At 55.7% G+C, this 13,327-nt stretch overlaps 1 protein-coding gene across 1 annotated transcript in view; it reads right to left on the bottom strand.

The window, feature by feature from the left end:
- Nucleotides 1-13,327, bottom strand: part of NFASC (neurofascin) — a 94,511-nt gene that overhangs the window by 40,043 nt on the left and 41,141 nt on the right. The window contains exons 3-10 of the mRNA XM_082494465.1: nucleotides 12,152-12,169; nucleotides 11,150-11,255; nucleotides 10,755-10,951; nucleotides 10,282-10,404; nucleotides 9,904-10,074; nucleotides 6,434-6,484; nucleotides 1,322-1,433; nucleotides 343-527 (exon numbers count right to left, since the gene is read on the bottom strand). Coding sequence (XP_082350591.1) covers nucleotides 343-527; nucleotides 1,322-1,433; nucleotides 6,434-6,484; nucleotides 9,904-10,074; nucleotides 10,282-10,404; nucleotides 10,755-10,951; nucleotides 11,150-11,255; nucleotides 12,152-12,169 — 963 coding nt within the window. The remainder of the gene's footprint in view (nucleotides 1-342; nucleotides 528-1,321; nucleotides 1,434-6,433; nucleotides 6,485-9,903; nucleotides 10,075-10,281; nucleotides 10,405-10,754; nucleotides 10,952-11,149; nucleotides 11,256-12,151; nucleotides 12,170-13,327) is intronic.

The following is a 13,327-nucleotide window of genomic DNA, read 5'->3' as shown; positions in this document are numbered from 1 at the left end:
CTGAACCGAGACAATGCAAACACCGTCCTCTCCCGGGGGCTTTCTTGGGTGCAGTGGGGGTGGAGAGTCCTCCCCCCATCCTCTTTGGCCACACAAACCCACAACCATTTATACCAGTGGGGCTCTGCTGAGTTACACCAGCCGCGATCACATCTCACGCTGCTTTTCGGTGGGTCTGGACAAGGGGCGGGTATGGCTGGATGCAGCACACAGACAGCCCCCGCAGAAAGCCCCCTCTTCCCCTCTCAGGCACTGAGCCAAAGCCGAGCGTCCCCTCCCCGGCCCGGCCCCTCAGCTGCTGGCTGGGAAGGTAAAAAAGACGGCAAGGTAAAGGTGACGTACCCTTCACTCTCACCGAGATCGTGTGGCGGATGCTGCCCATCTTGTTCGACGCCAAGCAGAAATACTCCCCGGAGTCTTCCTCGGAGACGTTGGAGATGCGAAGAGCCTTGTTAAAGTTCTCCAGCTTGGTTTTGCCTGCTGGGAGCTCTCCTCCTTTCTTGTACCACATGATGTCCGGCGCTGGTCTAAGGAGAGGAGAGGAGATAAGTGCTTTTGCAAGGCAAGGAATACATCCCTAAGGAAACAGCGTGGGATTCCACACTCGGAACCACTCACACCCAGGGAGAAGGACTCATCCAAGCGCTGGGCCACCCTCCTGCCCATCACAGCCTCCAAACCAGGACCCCCAGTGTCCCCAGCTCACCGGGAGCAGGGTCCATCTCACTCCTCCTGCCTGCGGAGGCAGAGCGCTGGTCCGGCAGCGTGCGCAGGCAGCACCGGGCACTGTGCCCCGGCAGTGCTGCTGAGGTGTGACCCCACGGCCAGGATGCTTCCACAGGCACATGGACCACAACTGCCCTCCCCCGCACTTTATACAGTGCGGTGAGGAGCAGCCAGGAGATTTGCGAATGGCTCTCAGGGCAAACCAGGGGAGCTGAGCCACGGGGGAAGAGCCCCACAGCATCAGCTCCCGCCAGGGCAGCACCTTTCCTGCCCACCCCTGCCTCTAGCACAAAGAAACGGGCTGAAATCAGGCGAGGCTTGGGAATACTCATGGACAGCAAGTATGCAAAGGCGCCCGCTTCTCTGAAGGGTGCCGCAAAACTCAGCTCTCCCGTTCGCTCCGTGCTCTTATGCTTCAAGTAGGTCACAAGAGTATTGTTAACAGCAGTTAAAAGGAAGGGAACGACCCCTTTTTCCTAGCCTGAAGTATTTCCAGCGGGGATCAGCACCTTGCTCCCAGGCCATGCCGCCGGGGGAGGGCTGGGGACCACCCTCTCCCCATCCCCACCAGGACCAGGCGGGCAGCGGTACCTACACTCCGGAAGCAATGCACTCCAGCAGGAGGTCCACCCCTCGGAGCACCATCTGATTGCTTGAGGTCCCGTAGGGGTACATGAAGCTGGGAGTTGTTTCCGTAATCCCTCGGGCTGAAATCAACAGGAGAGAAAAAGAAAAAAAAAAAAAACCAAAACAAAACAAAACAAAAACAAACAAAAAAAAAGACACGGTGCTTTTAAACTTTCCTTCGCTGCAGCAATGGGGAGGGCACATACGGGGCCAGAAATACACGGTGTTTTTGGGGGGAAGTTGGCAAGTTCCCGGCCAAGCCTGGGATACCGAACTCACCCAGAAACGTACCTGGAAAGTAGAGAAGGGCTCGAGGTAATTTTTAAAGTAAAAATAAAAAAAGGGTAGAGAGAGGATGCTCGGGAGGCAAGGAGGGAAAGAAGCAGCAGAGGATGGGCGGAGGGAGCTGAGCCACGGGGGAAGAGCCCCACAGCATCAGCTCCCGCCAGGGCAGCGCCTTTCCTGCCCCCCCCGCCTCTAGCACAAAGAAACGGGCTGAAATCACATGAGACTTGGAAATACTGATGGACAGAACATGTAATGAAAGACAAAAGGAACAAATGGGCACAGGGAGGGCTTATGTGGGCAACTGAGCAGCTTTGCCACAGAGATCTCCGAAATACAGAGGACCCTGGGGCTGTCTGGGGCTCTGGCAGCAGAGGGAGGTTTCCCACCCTTGCTAGGAGCTGCGGGGCCTGGAAGGACAGTGCCCTTTGGAAAGGAACGACTTGGTGACCAAAATGACGGATTTCAGGACTGGAGAGGAAAGTTTAAGAGGAGAGAACCAGAGGAAGACACAAGACGACTCTCTACAGATACACACAGCGAAGGTCTCGGGGGGGGGTGGGGAGGTGGGGGGGGAAAATTATTAATGGAATAAATTCCATTAATAAGTGGAATTATTAAACTAGATCTCGATCAGTGAGGACAAAACGGGATGAGATGGGCTTGAAAGCAGCAGTAGCAGAGACGGAGGTTACGGGATTAGGAAAGGGGAGAGAATGGCCAGGGTTGGCACAGGGGCACTACAAATAGCGAAGCGACCCGTGGGGAGAGCCCACCCCGGTGCAGGAGCGGGATCTTGGGGTGCAGCCCAAACCCTCTCCTGCTGCCCCGAAAGCTTCATTTGCTCGGCGAGCAGGAGGCAGCCAGATGTGCCCAGCGCCGCGGGGCTTTTGGGGATGCCCAGGTCTATTTGGGAAGCCCCCACCTGAGCTCTGGCAGGGGAAAGGGGCTGGGAAGAAGGAGGGGAGAGGAGGCAGGGGCTGTTCGTGGAGTTGCCGTCGGCCTGCCTTGGGGACAGCCGGGGACCGGGCTCACAATGGGGGGGGGAAAAAACCCCACCCAACCCCAGGAGTTAAACCGTGCCTTTGACATGGCTCCACATCTCCCGGAGCGCGGCCACGCGCCCGCGTCCCACCGCTCCCACGCACCCGCGGGGTACCGGTCCCCGCGCCCGCTCGTCAGCCGGTTAGTCAATTATTCGATTAATGGATTACAACGACAGGCAAAGCCTGACCCTGTGCTGACGGGCCGGTTCTCCGGGCAAGCACACACCGCTGTTTGCTTGCCCGCTTCTGGCGAGGATCTTTTTCTTGGTTAAAACAAGCGGCCCGTGCCGGGGCTCTGCGGGGGGGCGGCAGAGCCGGGGGCTGCGTTTAAAGTCAGTATTTATCAACAGCTCCCACACCCCCGGCCAGACTCGTGGACTTGTCTCTTCTCATGTGATTAGGAGAGAGGGGTATTATTTTATAAGCCAATATTGGCTTTTATTAGCCAACAGTCCGCAGCCTGTTTGAACGGGCTGTAACGCTTCACTCCCACGTTTGCTCGGGAGCCCGGGGCGTAACTGGAAGAGAGAAGCAGCAGTGCAAGCCAAATTTTACGAGCCATATATTAATGATGAAAATTAAAAATAAGGGAGATAAATTAGTATCCTATCCACTTGTTTAACAAACCTAACACCACCACCGCACAGCTGATGAGCTTTTTGCCTTAGTACAGCACCACTAATGAATATTTTGCCATTTATAATAGGGAGCGGCCCGAAATTCTCTCAAGCACGGGTACCGCTCCAGCTCTGAACTCGCGGCAGCTACAGCTGGAAGCTGTCAGACAAACAGCCGCGTCTCACTCATCTGTTTGGATGGAACAGAGCTGGAAAAATAAATCCCATGGCTATTTATTTCCGCTCAAAAATAGACTCTGCTCCCAATACATTGCTGCTGTTGTCCTTGCCTCTGTGAAACTGGACCCATTCGGCTGTGAGCAGGGTATCCCAGAAACAGCCACTTCTCACCCCAGAGCAGCCGAGGGCCCCCTCCCCACAGTCCTGACCTGACAGCATTTAAAAATTCTACCTCAACTTGCATTTCGACTGAAAGGCGATAATAGGAATATGCACATCCAGACACATCCCATCTGTTCGCCTCCCGCACAGCCAGCCAGCTTTGAAACATCCCGCAGGTTTGCCAAAAGGAAGGAAAAAAAAAAAAAAAAAAGAAAAGAAAAGTGAAAAAAACCCACATACTTTCATTTCCCTTTTTAAAAAAAGGTGAGAAACTTCTGCTAATAAAATATTCAATTAATCTGTTTAGATAATTTTTCCTTCATAATTTGCCTGGGCAACTAAGCTTTGCAGCAGGAAAATCACTGCACCCGCTACGAGGCGTGGGGAGAAGGGCTCGCTCGCCTCTCCCACTATTAGCCTGGCCCTGGACGAGTGTCCCACGAACCGCTTCTGTCCGCGCCAGCAGGTCCCAAGTCCCCGAGGGCTCAGCTCGGGCACGGCCATCGCGGACTGGCAGGGGAGGGCACACGCAGCCCCAGCCCGTCCCAGCCACCTTCCCTGCCCGCTCCGCGGAGCCCTCCGCCAGCCGGCTCTGGAGCTCTGCCCGCACCCCAGGGACCAGCACCCCAAGGTAGAGGGTCGGAGAGCCCCAAGTCTCCCGAATGCCTAAAATACTTGGGAGACTGATGTCCCTCTTCCCCACCCCTACGGCTCCTTGCTTTGCTGCAGCTGGTTCCAGCGGCGCCTACGGCCAGACAGGTCCTTCCAGGGAGAAACACGGGGTTCGCAAGAAGAAAAAAGGGCCAAGGGTAAGAATTTTTTCACTAGTTCATTAACTATTACAAAATTGCTGGGTCGGAGCTCAGGTTTGCACAGGGGCGTGAGTGGGTGATGTGAATCCACCGGACCCATAGAACGTTCCCGGGGACATTAAGCGCAAATAATCCGTGTAGTGCAGAGAGCAGGCAGTTCACGCACCTACGAACAGAAATCTGGAGAAATCTGTAAGACTGTGCAGATCAGATCTCATTTTCCTATCCAAGCGCCTACTAAGCATCCCTTTTCCCGGAACAAAGACATGCAGCGGGAGACCAAGAAGCCCCCAACCCCCCACGGTGACTTTCCCCCCTGAACCGGTGAGGGCTGCAAACACAGACACGGTGCCCAGTGCCCGGCCAGCGGGAAGGTGTTCTCTTTGAACCGCAAACATCCTTTACGCTGCTGAGGTGCCAGAGCTATTTACAGGAGAGCTCGCCACTGGATTTCTCTTTGGTCCCCGGCCCCGCGTGCCCGTGAGCGAGACGTCTCCTCCCGCTCGCCTCTGGGAGAGGCAGTTTATGCAGTTCCTGTTGAAGCTAATTTTGCTGGCAAGCCCCTTTCGCAGCCGTTCCTACAAATATTTTCAGACTATGCCCAGTCCATTTGCTACCGCCAGCGCTTCCTCCGAGGCTGGTTATTCTGCTGAGCCTTCCCCAGCTCTCCGGCATCCTCGGAAACCTCCCAGCCCCCGGCGAGATGCCAACGCTCTGGTCCCCTCGGCGGGCAGGGGACAGGAGGGCTCTCGCCAGGGACACCGAACGCAGTGCCCTCTCCTGGCTCATCCTCCTCTTCCCACACTCCAACTCTCTCTGCCCTTAGCTGGCAAAAACACTCCTTGTCCCCAGAAGTCCCCGTGGAAGAAGAAAATGTGTCCTGGATCGTGCCGGGCACAAGCCAACCCGTGGCTCTGGGTGGAAGAGGATGAGACAAGGGCTGAGCGGGATTTTGCTGTAGGGCACGGCGGGGGACCAACACGGGGCACGGTTGGGGTTGTCCCCATCCCGCTGCCGCCCAACCCTGGTCCCCGTGAGCAGCAAGAGGGGCGGAAAGCAAATCCTGCCCAGGACAGCACCTGGCCTGGGGGCAATCGGACTCCGCGGCCGTCTTTGGCGCGGCGTTCGCATCCCCGGTGGTGCCTGCGCTCTCAGCATGGCCCGCAGACAGCCCTGTCTCCCCGCTGCCCGGCAAACCCCGGCTGCCGCCCAGCCCTGCCCGCGTTCTCCCGTCACCTCCGTGACACTTCCAATCCATTCTCAGGGCAGCGCCCCGGGGAGCCGCGCGGTTTTGTGTCTGAAGCATAATTTATGAGTTTGGGACGGGCTTCTCCCAGCAAACGCAGGCTCTGGAGGTAATCTCCCTGCCCAGACAAAGGGGAAGAGCCTCGCGAAAGCATCCAACGCGTGTACCACATCACTACAAAGAAACAAAGCGCCCAGCTTTTGAGAAAACCAAATACTCCTCTTTTTTTTTTCCTCCCCCATCACTGCCTGTGTTTAGCCGCAAATACAATAGATGCTCTTTCTGAAGACGGAGAGAAGAGGGATGGTGGGTCTTATCTTTAAATCATGAGCCTTCGCTGAGGACAAGGCACCTCTTGGGCGAGGACGCAGGCTGGGCTCCCTCAGCCACGCAGACTTCTTCCCCGTGGGCTAGACCCTATTAATCCAAACGCCTCTCAAGCTGGGCTCTGCAGGTCCAGTTAATTAGCTTAGAACTCCATAATTTTAAATCGTGCAAACTTTGAGGGCATTTTGGCGCGGTTTGGCTCATTTTGCCCCTCCCGGTTTTGCACAGTTGAGGCGATAACCCGGGAGGGGGACCAGGGGCAGACACAGGGGTGCGCGGGCACAGACGATGGGCAGAGGATGCTGCGAGCGTGGCCGCTCGCCGCCCGGTTAGCGCGGGAGATAAGTCAGGTTAGGCAGAAGGGGGTTAAATCGTGAAGGTCTCCAGAAGCCAGCGTTGACTCACCACTGTACATGTCAGTGTAATTTCGTAAAGACGTTTCGTTATGGGGTTTCTCTGCAATAAACAAAAGACCGTGAGCATATCGAGTGCCACAAAGCGGGCGGGGGGGGGGGGGGGGGGGGGAAGAGGGGGGGACAGGCGACAGAAAACAAAATAACTTCCCGAAACACAAGAGCAACGCAGACAGGCAAGAGCAGGGATACAAAAGCACTCTGAGCACAGCTGCCTTCCAGGACAAACAACATAACACAGCAGTAAAGGAGAGGAAAAGAGGGCTGTTTTCCTTCTACGAGATGGGAGGACAAATAAATGTACGAAAATTGTATCATAAACATTTCCTTGAAGTGTTTTTCTTCTCGGTATAAAGACAGTTGCATCTTTGAAGAAAAAAAAAAAAAAAAAAAATTCTGGTCCAATTGGAGAAGAAAAATGCTTTTTCTCTCAATTTCTTAAGTATGAGGGAAACATATTCCGGCTACTTTTTCCCAGCATAAAGCATAGGTCGGACACAGCTCAGCAGCAGCGTAACGATGCAGAAAGGCATGGTGAAGATGAACAAATAAAAATAATAATAATAATTAGGCTCTAAAAGCATAATCTGCTGTAAAATCCCTTTTAATTACAAGGTAATTAAAGTAGATTGTGTTACATGCAAAATACCGGCTCTTCAACAACACACTGCTCTCGTTTATTGACAACCACCCCCAGCCATCACCTATACTTGACGAAGAAAGCTAAATCGCCCCCCGCGCTCTGCGAGGAGGTGGGGGAGGCACCGTCCCGGCCCACGGCTGCTGGAGGATCTGCCCTCCTCAGCTCCCACCGTTACCCCAAACACTGCTTTGGTGTGCGAGAACGCCTTGGTTTCCACCAGGATGTGGCACAGCCGTGTTATGGCATCATCTGCCCAACAGGAGATGCAAGAGGCTACGTTGGCTACCATATATTTATTGCCCTGAGTCTTAAGTCATCAGTCACACAGCAGGTCTCTGTGCCGGGGGGGTAAGAGCCCCCAGGAGATCATAGAATCACAGAATGGTTTGGGTTGAGAGGGAGCTTAAAGACCACCCAGTGCCCCCCCCTGCCCCGGGCAGGGACACCCCCCCCCAGCCCAGGTTGCTCCCAGCCCCGTCCAACCCGGCCTTGAGCACCTCCAGGGATGGGGCAGCCACAGCTCCTCGGGGCACCCTGCGCCAGGGGCTCACCACCCTCACGGGAGAGAATTTCTTCCTAATATCTCATCTATATCTCCCCTCTTTCAGTTTAAAACCGTCCCCCCTCGTCCCATGGCTCCCCTCTCTGATCCAGAGTCCCTCCCCAGCTCTCCTGGAGCCCCTTTAGGCACTGGAAGGGGCTCTGAGGTCTCCCCGGAGCCTTCTCTTCTCCAGGCTGACCCCCCCCAACTCTCCCAGCCCGTCCTCCCAGCAGAGGGGCTCAGCCCTCCCAGCATCTCCAGGGCCTCCCCTGGCCCTGCTCCACCAGCACTGCCCAGGAGCTACCCGAACCTGGGTACACCAGAGAAACGCTCCGCAGGGAAAGCCACGGGTGTATCGCTCCCCCAAGCCTCTGCGTTCGTCTCTTCTTGCATCCCAGAGCATGGCAATCCCGTGCAATGATTTTTCAGCAGCTGGTGAACTTTTCTTTTTAAAGACAGCCAACGCTTGTGGCTGAAGGCTGAGATGGTTGAACAGCTTGAGACAAACACAAGCTCATCTCCTTCGAACGCTGTATGTATAAAGAATTTCTTGTATAATAACAGATGAGAAATTAGAGCCTCGGTTATTTAAATTACAAGGGCCTTTTGGGAGCTCATGGGGTGGCATTTGCATCTGATAGTACAGCAGACCTTTCCAAAGGGAAACGTAAAGAGAGGGTCCGGTATAATCGGAAGCCAATTCTACACAGCCCGGGAGCAGAAGGCTGTGGTGGCATCTGAGCATAGCAGGAGGGGGACACTGTGTCTGTCTGCAGAGAAATCTTCCAGGATTTCTTCCATGTTTTTTCTCGAGCTTGACAACTGTGTCAGGCTGGAGCCTTTGGTGGCACAAATGACCACAGACCTTCGTTTGCCAGAATTTCTGCAGCTCACGCTAATTTAGGACTCGGTCCGTCCCATAGAGGTAAGCGCTGGCACTGTTTAGCCGGCTCCGTAAACAGACGCGTAATATGCGGAACGAAGTACCTACACATGTTCCTCGCCAGCGGCAAAGAGCCTCTTCGTAGCATTCATATTGCTGATTCTCCACTCGTGCTTCACACAGAGGAGGAGCTCTTACAATAAAAGTGCAAAACACTCTGGGCCCGTCTGCTTCTCGCATCGCTTTCGGGTCGCTTTAATAGCGTTGCTTCTAATTTAAGCTGCTGCGAGATCAAATTAAGCTCGTGGGGATTCAGGAGGGCCTCGTGCCTGCGTCGCACAAGAGCCTGCTCTCCAAAACACAGCCCTGCACACACTACCCCTTCCTCCCAGTCGGACCTTACTGGGAACGGGAGGTGGCTCCCGCCTGATGACTGGAGCCCATAGAAGCTGTTTCTGTGTCGATTGCTGACTGTGCCGGTGCTCTGCACACCCCAAAAGAAAGCCCATGCTCTGCAGGACCAGCATCAAGTCAAGAGCTTCGTGTCCAGCCGCGCTCAGCTCAGTTCCCCTCTGCCACCCTGCCCAGCAGCCTGCTGGCACGAAACCCATTAGCGTCAGGAACTCGCCTTCCTTCAAGCAGTCGTCTTTCTGGAGAAGAGACTGCTGGTGGCTGGACCTGCCCACGGAAAGGCTCTTCACGTGCCTGGAGAGGGCCATGTGTGTCCTCCTCCTGCCCCCTGAGACGATGCTCTCCGCCAAGGTGACACTGAGATCGCTGGCCATCCTGAGCGTGTCCCACATGTACACGCTCCAACCCCAAAGGCTCAAGCTCTCCCGTCAGCACACCCCAGAGCCAAGGAGCCAAGGAGCAGCTCCTGGTCAGCGGGTAAATCCTGAGCTGTGGATATCAACACTCTCTCAGTCCCCCCGCACAGCACCAGCATGGCTGGGAGTTCCCCGTAAACCTAAACCTGGAGCACACCAAGGCTATTTCCAGCTTTTCAAACTAAGGAAAGATCACGTGATATTATACGTTTCCCTAAAGATGGGGGGAACGCCCCATCTGTGCTCAAATGCTTTCCAGTTTATCCCAGACACACGGACTCAGCAATACCTGCACCAAGACACCTCTGCAGCCCTCAACCCACGAAGCTGCAAAGCTCCGAGATGCTGGAGGGAAAGCGGCCGCCCCTCCCTGCCAGGTTAACCATCTGAGGACCACCATTCCTCATCCAAACACGTTCCTGTACCCTCCTAAAGAAAATGAAGGAAGCCACTCTTCTCCCTGGTAGGTCTCAGTGCTGTCAAGGACAGACACAAGGGGTCTGGAAGGAAAACCCTGCCCAAGGGAGGCCAGGGAAGAGCCATCCTGAGCCACCACCGTGACACTTACTGGTTTTCACCTTGAGGGTGTAAGGGTTTTTCTGCTGAATGGTGTGGGTGAAGTGGAAGCGTGCGTTGCAGCTGTAGTCGGTCTGGGCATCCTGCAGCATGACGTTGGAGAAGTAGAGGTCGCCGTTCTGGCCCTGGGAGACGCGCTTGTCCTGGTGGATGGGCTCCATGGCTGCAGGGGAGAAGAGGCACTCAGAGCAAGTCAGATCCTCCCGCGGGCGGGAGAAAGGAGAGACCCCTGACCCCGGCCACACACGGGTGCCTCCAAGCTCTGAACTAGCAGTAACGGCCCCAAACAGAGTTATTTTAAATAAATGCTGTAGGTGACGGGAAGGCTGCCCACAGGGTCCGAGGTGGGAAGGGGGATCCCCCGACTCACAGCTGCTCATCCAGAAGATGACAGGAGAAGGCAGGCCAGGCGGAGGGTTGCACTGCAGGCTGAGCGGGGCGCCTTCATCCACCTCTATCACATCCACCTTCTCCTTGGGCCACAGGGGAGACTCTGCCACAAGAAGTAAAGACACCTCGTGAGGGAGGGAGGGTGGTAATTTTGAAGACCTCTTCCCCCTGGACCTGACCTGGTTTCCATGGAGCGGCCTCAACACAAACTTCATTTCTACACGTGCAAGATTGCCTTAAATCTATACCGAGTTATTTCCCTGTTAGCTACAGCCATAACCCCGTGCCTTCATCTCGGTCCTGTCACCGGATACATCCCGATGATGAAGCAGGCTGAGATGCCCGAGCAGTGGACATTCTCCACGGCTCTTCTACAAAATCTCATAGGATGCACACAGTTCTGCCCTCCCCGGGGGTGCTGGCTGCTCGCTCTGCGCCACTGCTGTTACTCACTAGAAACCTGGAGGTGGATTTTGCTGGAGAGAGCAGTGCCGTAGTCGTTCCGGGCGAAGCACTGGTACTCGCCCTCGTAGTCCTCTGGCCGTCCCCCGCTGTGGAAGTCGATGACCAGCGTCCCCGACCGCCGCCGCATGGACACCTTGGGGTCCTTCGCTATGTTGAAGAACTTCCCGTTCCGTGTCCAGGAAAAACTGCAAGCGCGGGGAAGAGGTTGGTTTTGTAACCACGGACCATATTTACCTGGTGAGATCCTTACCTGTGCTGTGCAAGCCAAGAGCTGGATTAGCCGGTGGGATAAATGGCACAGCTCGACCGGAGGGGAGCTCCTCCAGAGCCAGCTCTAGTGAACAGCAGAGCTTCAGCATAAGAAGGGCTGTAGAGGCACTTACGTGGGAACGGGGTTCCCTTTGGCTTCACATTCAATGAAGATATTATCTCTTGGGTCAACGATGTAGTCCTTCACGGACTGCTTGGTGATGGTGGGGGGCTGAGGCACTGCAAAGCAAAGGAAAAGCCGTGAGGAAGGGTATGCAAAGAGGGAGAATCCCCTCTCTGCCATCCTGCAGCAGATCCTGATGGGGTTTCAGCTTCTTCCCCAGGTGGGACGTGCAATTTGGGGTTTAAAGCCCTTCAACACCTGAGGAAATTACCACGAGCGCTTGTGGGGGTGTGCTACTCATCACCCCTGGGACCACTGGCACCCTTCAGACTCCCTTTCAGTACCGGGAAGCCGCTGTTTCTCACTCGGTATCTTGGTCTCATTAAGAAATTTCACAGCTACATCTTCCTGCTACCTCAGGTCATTTGAATCGGACCGAAGGGCATCCTGGCCGTGCACCTCCAAGAGAGGAGAGGCAGCCAGAGAGCCACTGGGAGACATTTGCAGGAACTCCCTGTGCAAGAAAGAGGCTCAAAACCTCCCGGGTTTACCCCAAAGGAGCGCAGCGCCGGTGTTGAGAAGGGCAGAGCTAGCGATGCCGCGGCCGTGCCCGTCCGTGGAGCTGAGCCGGGCACACACACTGGTGCGAGGCAGAGGAGCCCTGCTCTCCTCCGAGATGTGGCGTTGGCCATAACAAGCCTCCGCAGCAACAATATTTGCATCGCAAAGCCACCGTCCGGTTGCCAGCCCTGCTCCAGGGCAGGCGGCAGAGCCTAAGGGCTCCTACCAAGCTGCTCCACCGCCTCCCGTGCCTCTCCCAGCCCCGCGGCTCATCCTGACTCCGGCCAGCCCTGCCGCAGGAGCGGGCAATGCTGCGGCGGACACCGTGTGCCAAAGCGACGGCCACCACCTGCTCGGTGTCACCCCCCGCTCGGTACGGACCCCTCGTGCCCCGTTTCGGCCATGCAGAGGAGACAGACACGCACACACAGAGGGCGAGGGGAACACTTACATTCACTCTGAATATTTGCTGTTATTTCCAAAGTGCAAGCATGATGGAAAAAAGAAAGAAGGATAATTGAAGAATAAACCTATATACATCACGTACGCAAACACAGACACGTATAGTTATGGTCGGGCTGGCTTGTGAATACTGCACACAAATCATTTTACAATTCAAGCGTGTTCTAATCTACCTACTTACTGTCCATGTGGGAGAAGCTGCTGCTGAATGGTCCCGTTTGCTGTCAGCTGCCTCTGCAGCAGGGGGGTTTTAGGCCAAAAGAGAGCACAGGGTGACTGCACGGGCTCCGTTCTGCTCACACCAGTTGCCTGAAGGCGCTGGTGGCCCTGCGGTCATGCAAGTTGCCCGCAGGAGTTAGCAGTGTTCCCCCCTTCCCCGTGGCCAGGCTTACCCTGAGCACCCCCGGTTTCATCCCCCCGAGTCAGAGGCTAATACATGCCTGATAAACCCTTTTTAGCTGATGCTAAAACTCAGAGAAGGTGCCTGTAATATAGGGAGATATATATATCTCCTGTCCCCGGAACAGGGGCGGGTAGGATTTTATCCAAAGAGGAAAACTTGTTGGGGTTGGGGCAGGGAAAAAGCACCTGGGCAGGCTTAAAAGAAGGAGCAAATAGCGCAGCTCCCCCTGAGACAGGGTGAGCGAGGGCTGTGCCCTCTGCTGGGAGGGGACCCCAGGGCTTTGCCCCTGCATCTGCCCTCTCCTGAGCTGCTCCTGCCCTTAAAACATAAGGTCCGGGGAGCAAAAACGCCTCCCTGGGGAGATCTCCCACTCCCGAGGGATGTCAGCGAGGGCAGCACCTCGACATCCCCGGGCTGAGCAACACACCCCGGCACTGGAGGAAGGAGAAGATCTCTGTGGAGCAGGGAGGACTTTCACAGCTGCGGGGGGGGGGCAGAGCCGGTGCTCTCATCGAGCCCATAATTTGCAGGTTTATCAGCCCCAGCACACGGCTGCAGCAGATGGGGCCGTTTACACACCACCCGGGCAGACCCACAGCCCTTCGAGTGCAGGCGATGCTTCATTAGCTCAGCCTCCCCGACGAGAAGCGGGTACGGAGCCCACATCACCAGGCGGCTTAAACAGGAGCCGAAAGCAAACCCCTGATGGCTCTGGCGGCCGGGATGGAAGTAAACCGAAGGTGATGCTCCACGTCTCCATGG

The sequence above is a fragment of the Vanellus vanellus genome, assembly GCF_965231255.1.
Source record: "Vanellus vanellus genome assembly, chromosome: 23".
NCBI lineage: Eukaryota > Metazoa > Chordata > Aves > Charadriiformes > Charadriidae > Vanellus > Vanellus vanellus.
Note: the sequence above shows the minus strand (reverse complement) of the source record. Positions and strands in the feature narration are given on the sequence as shown.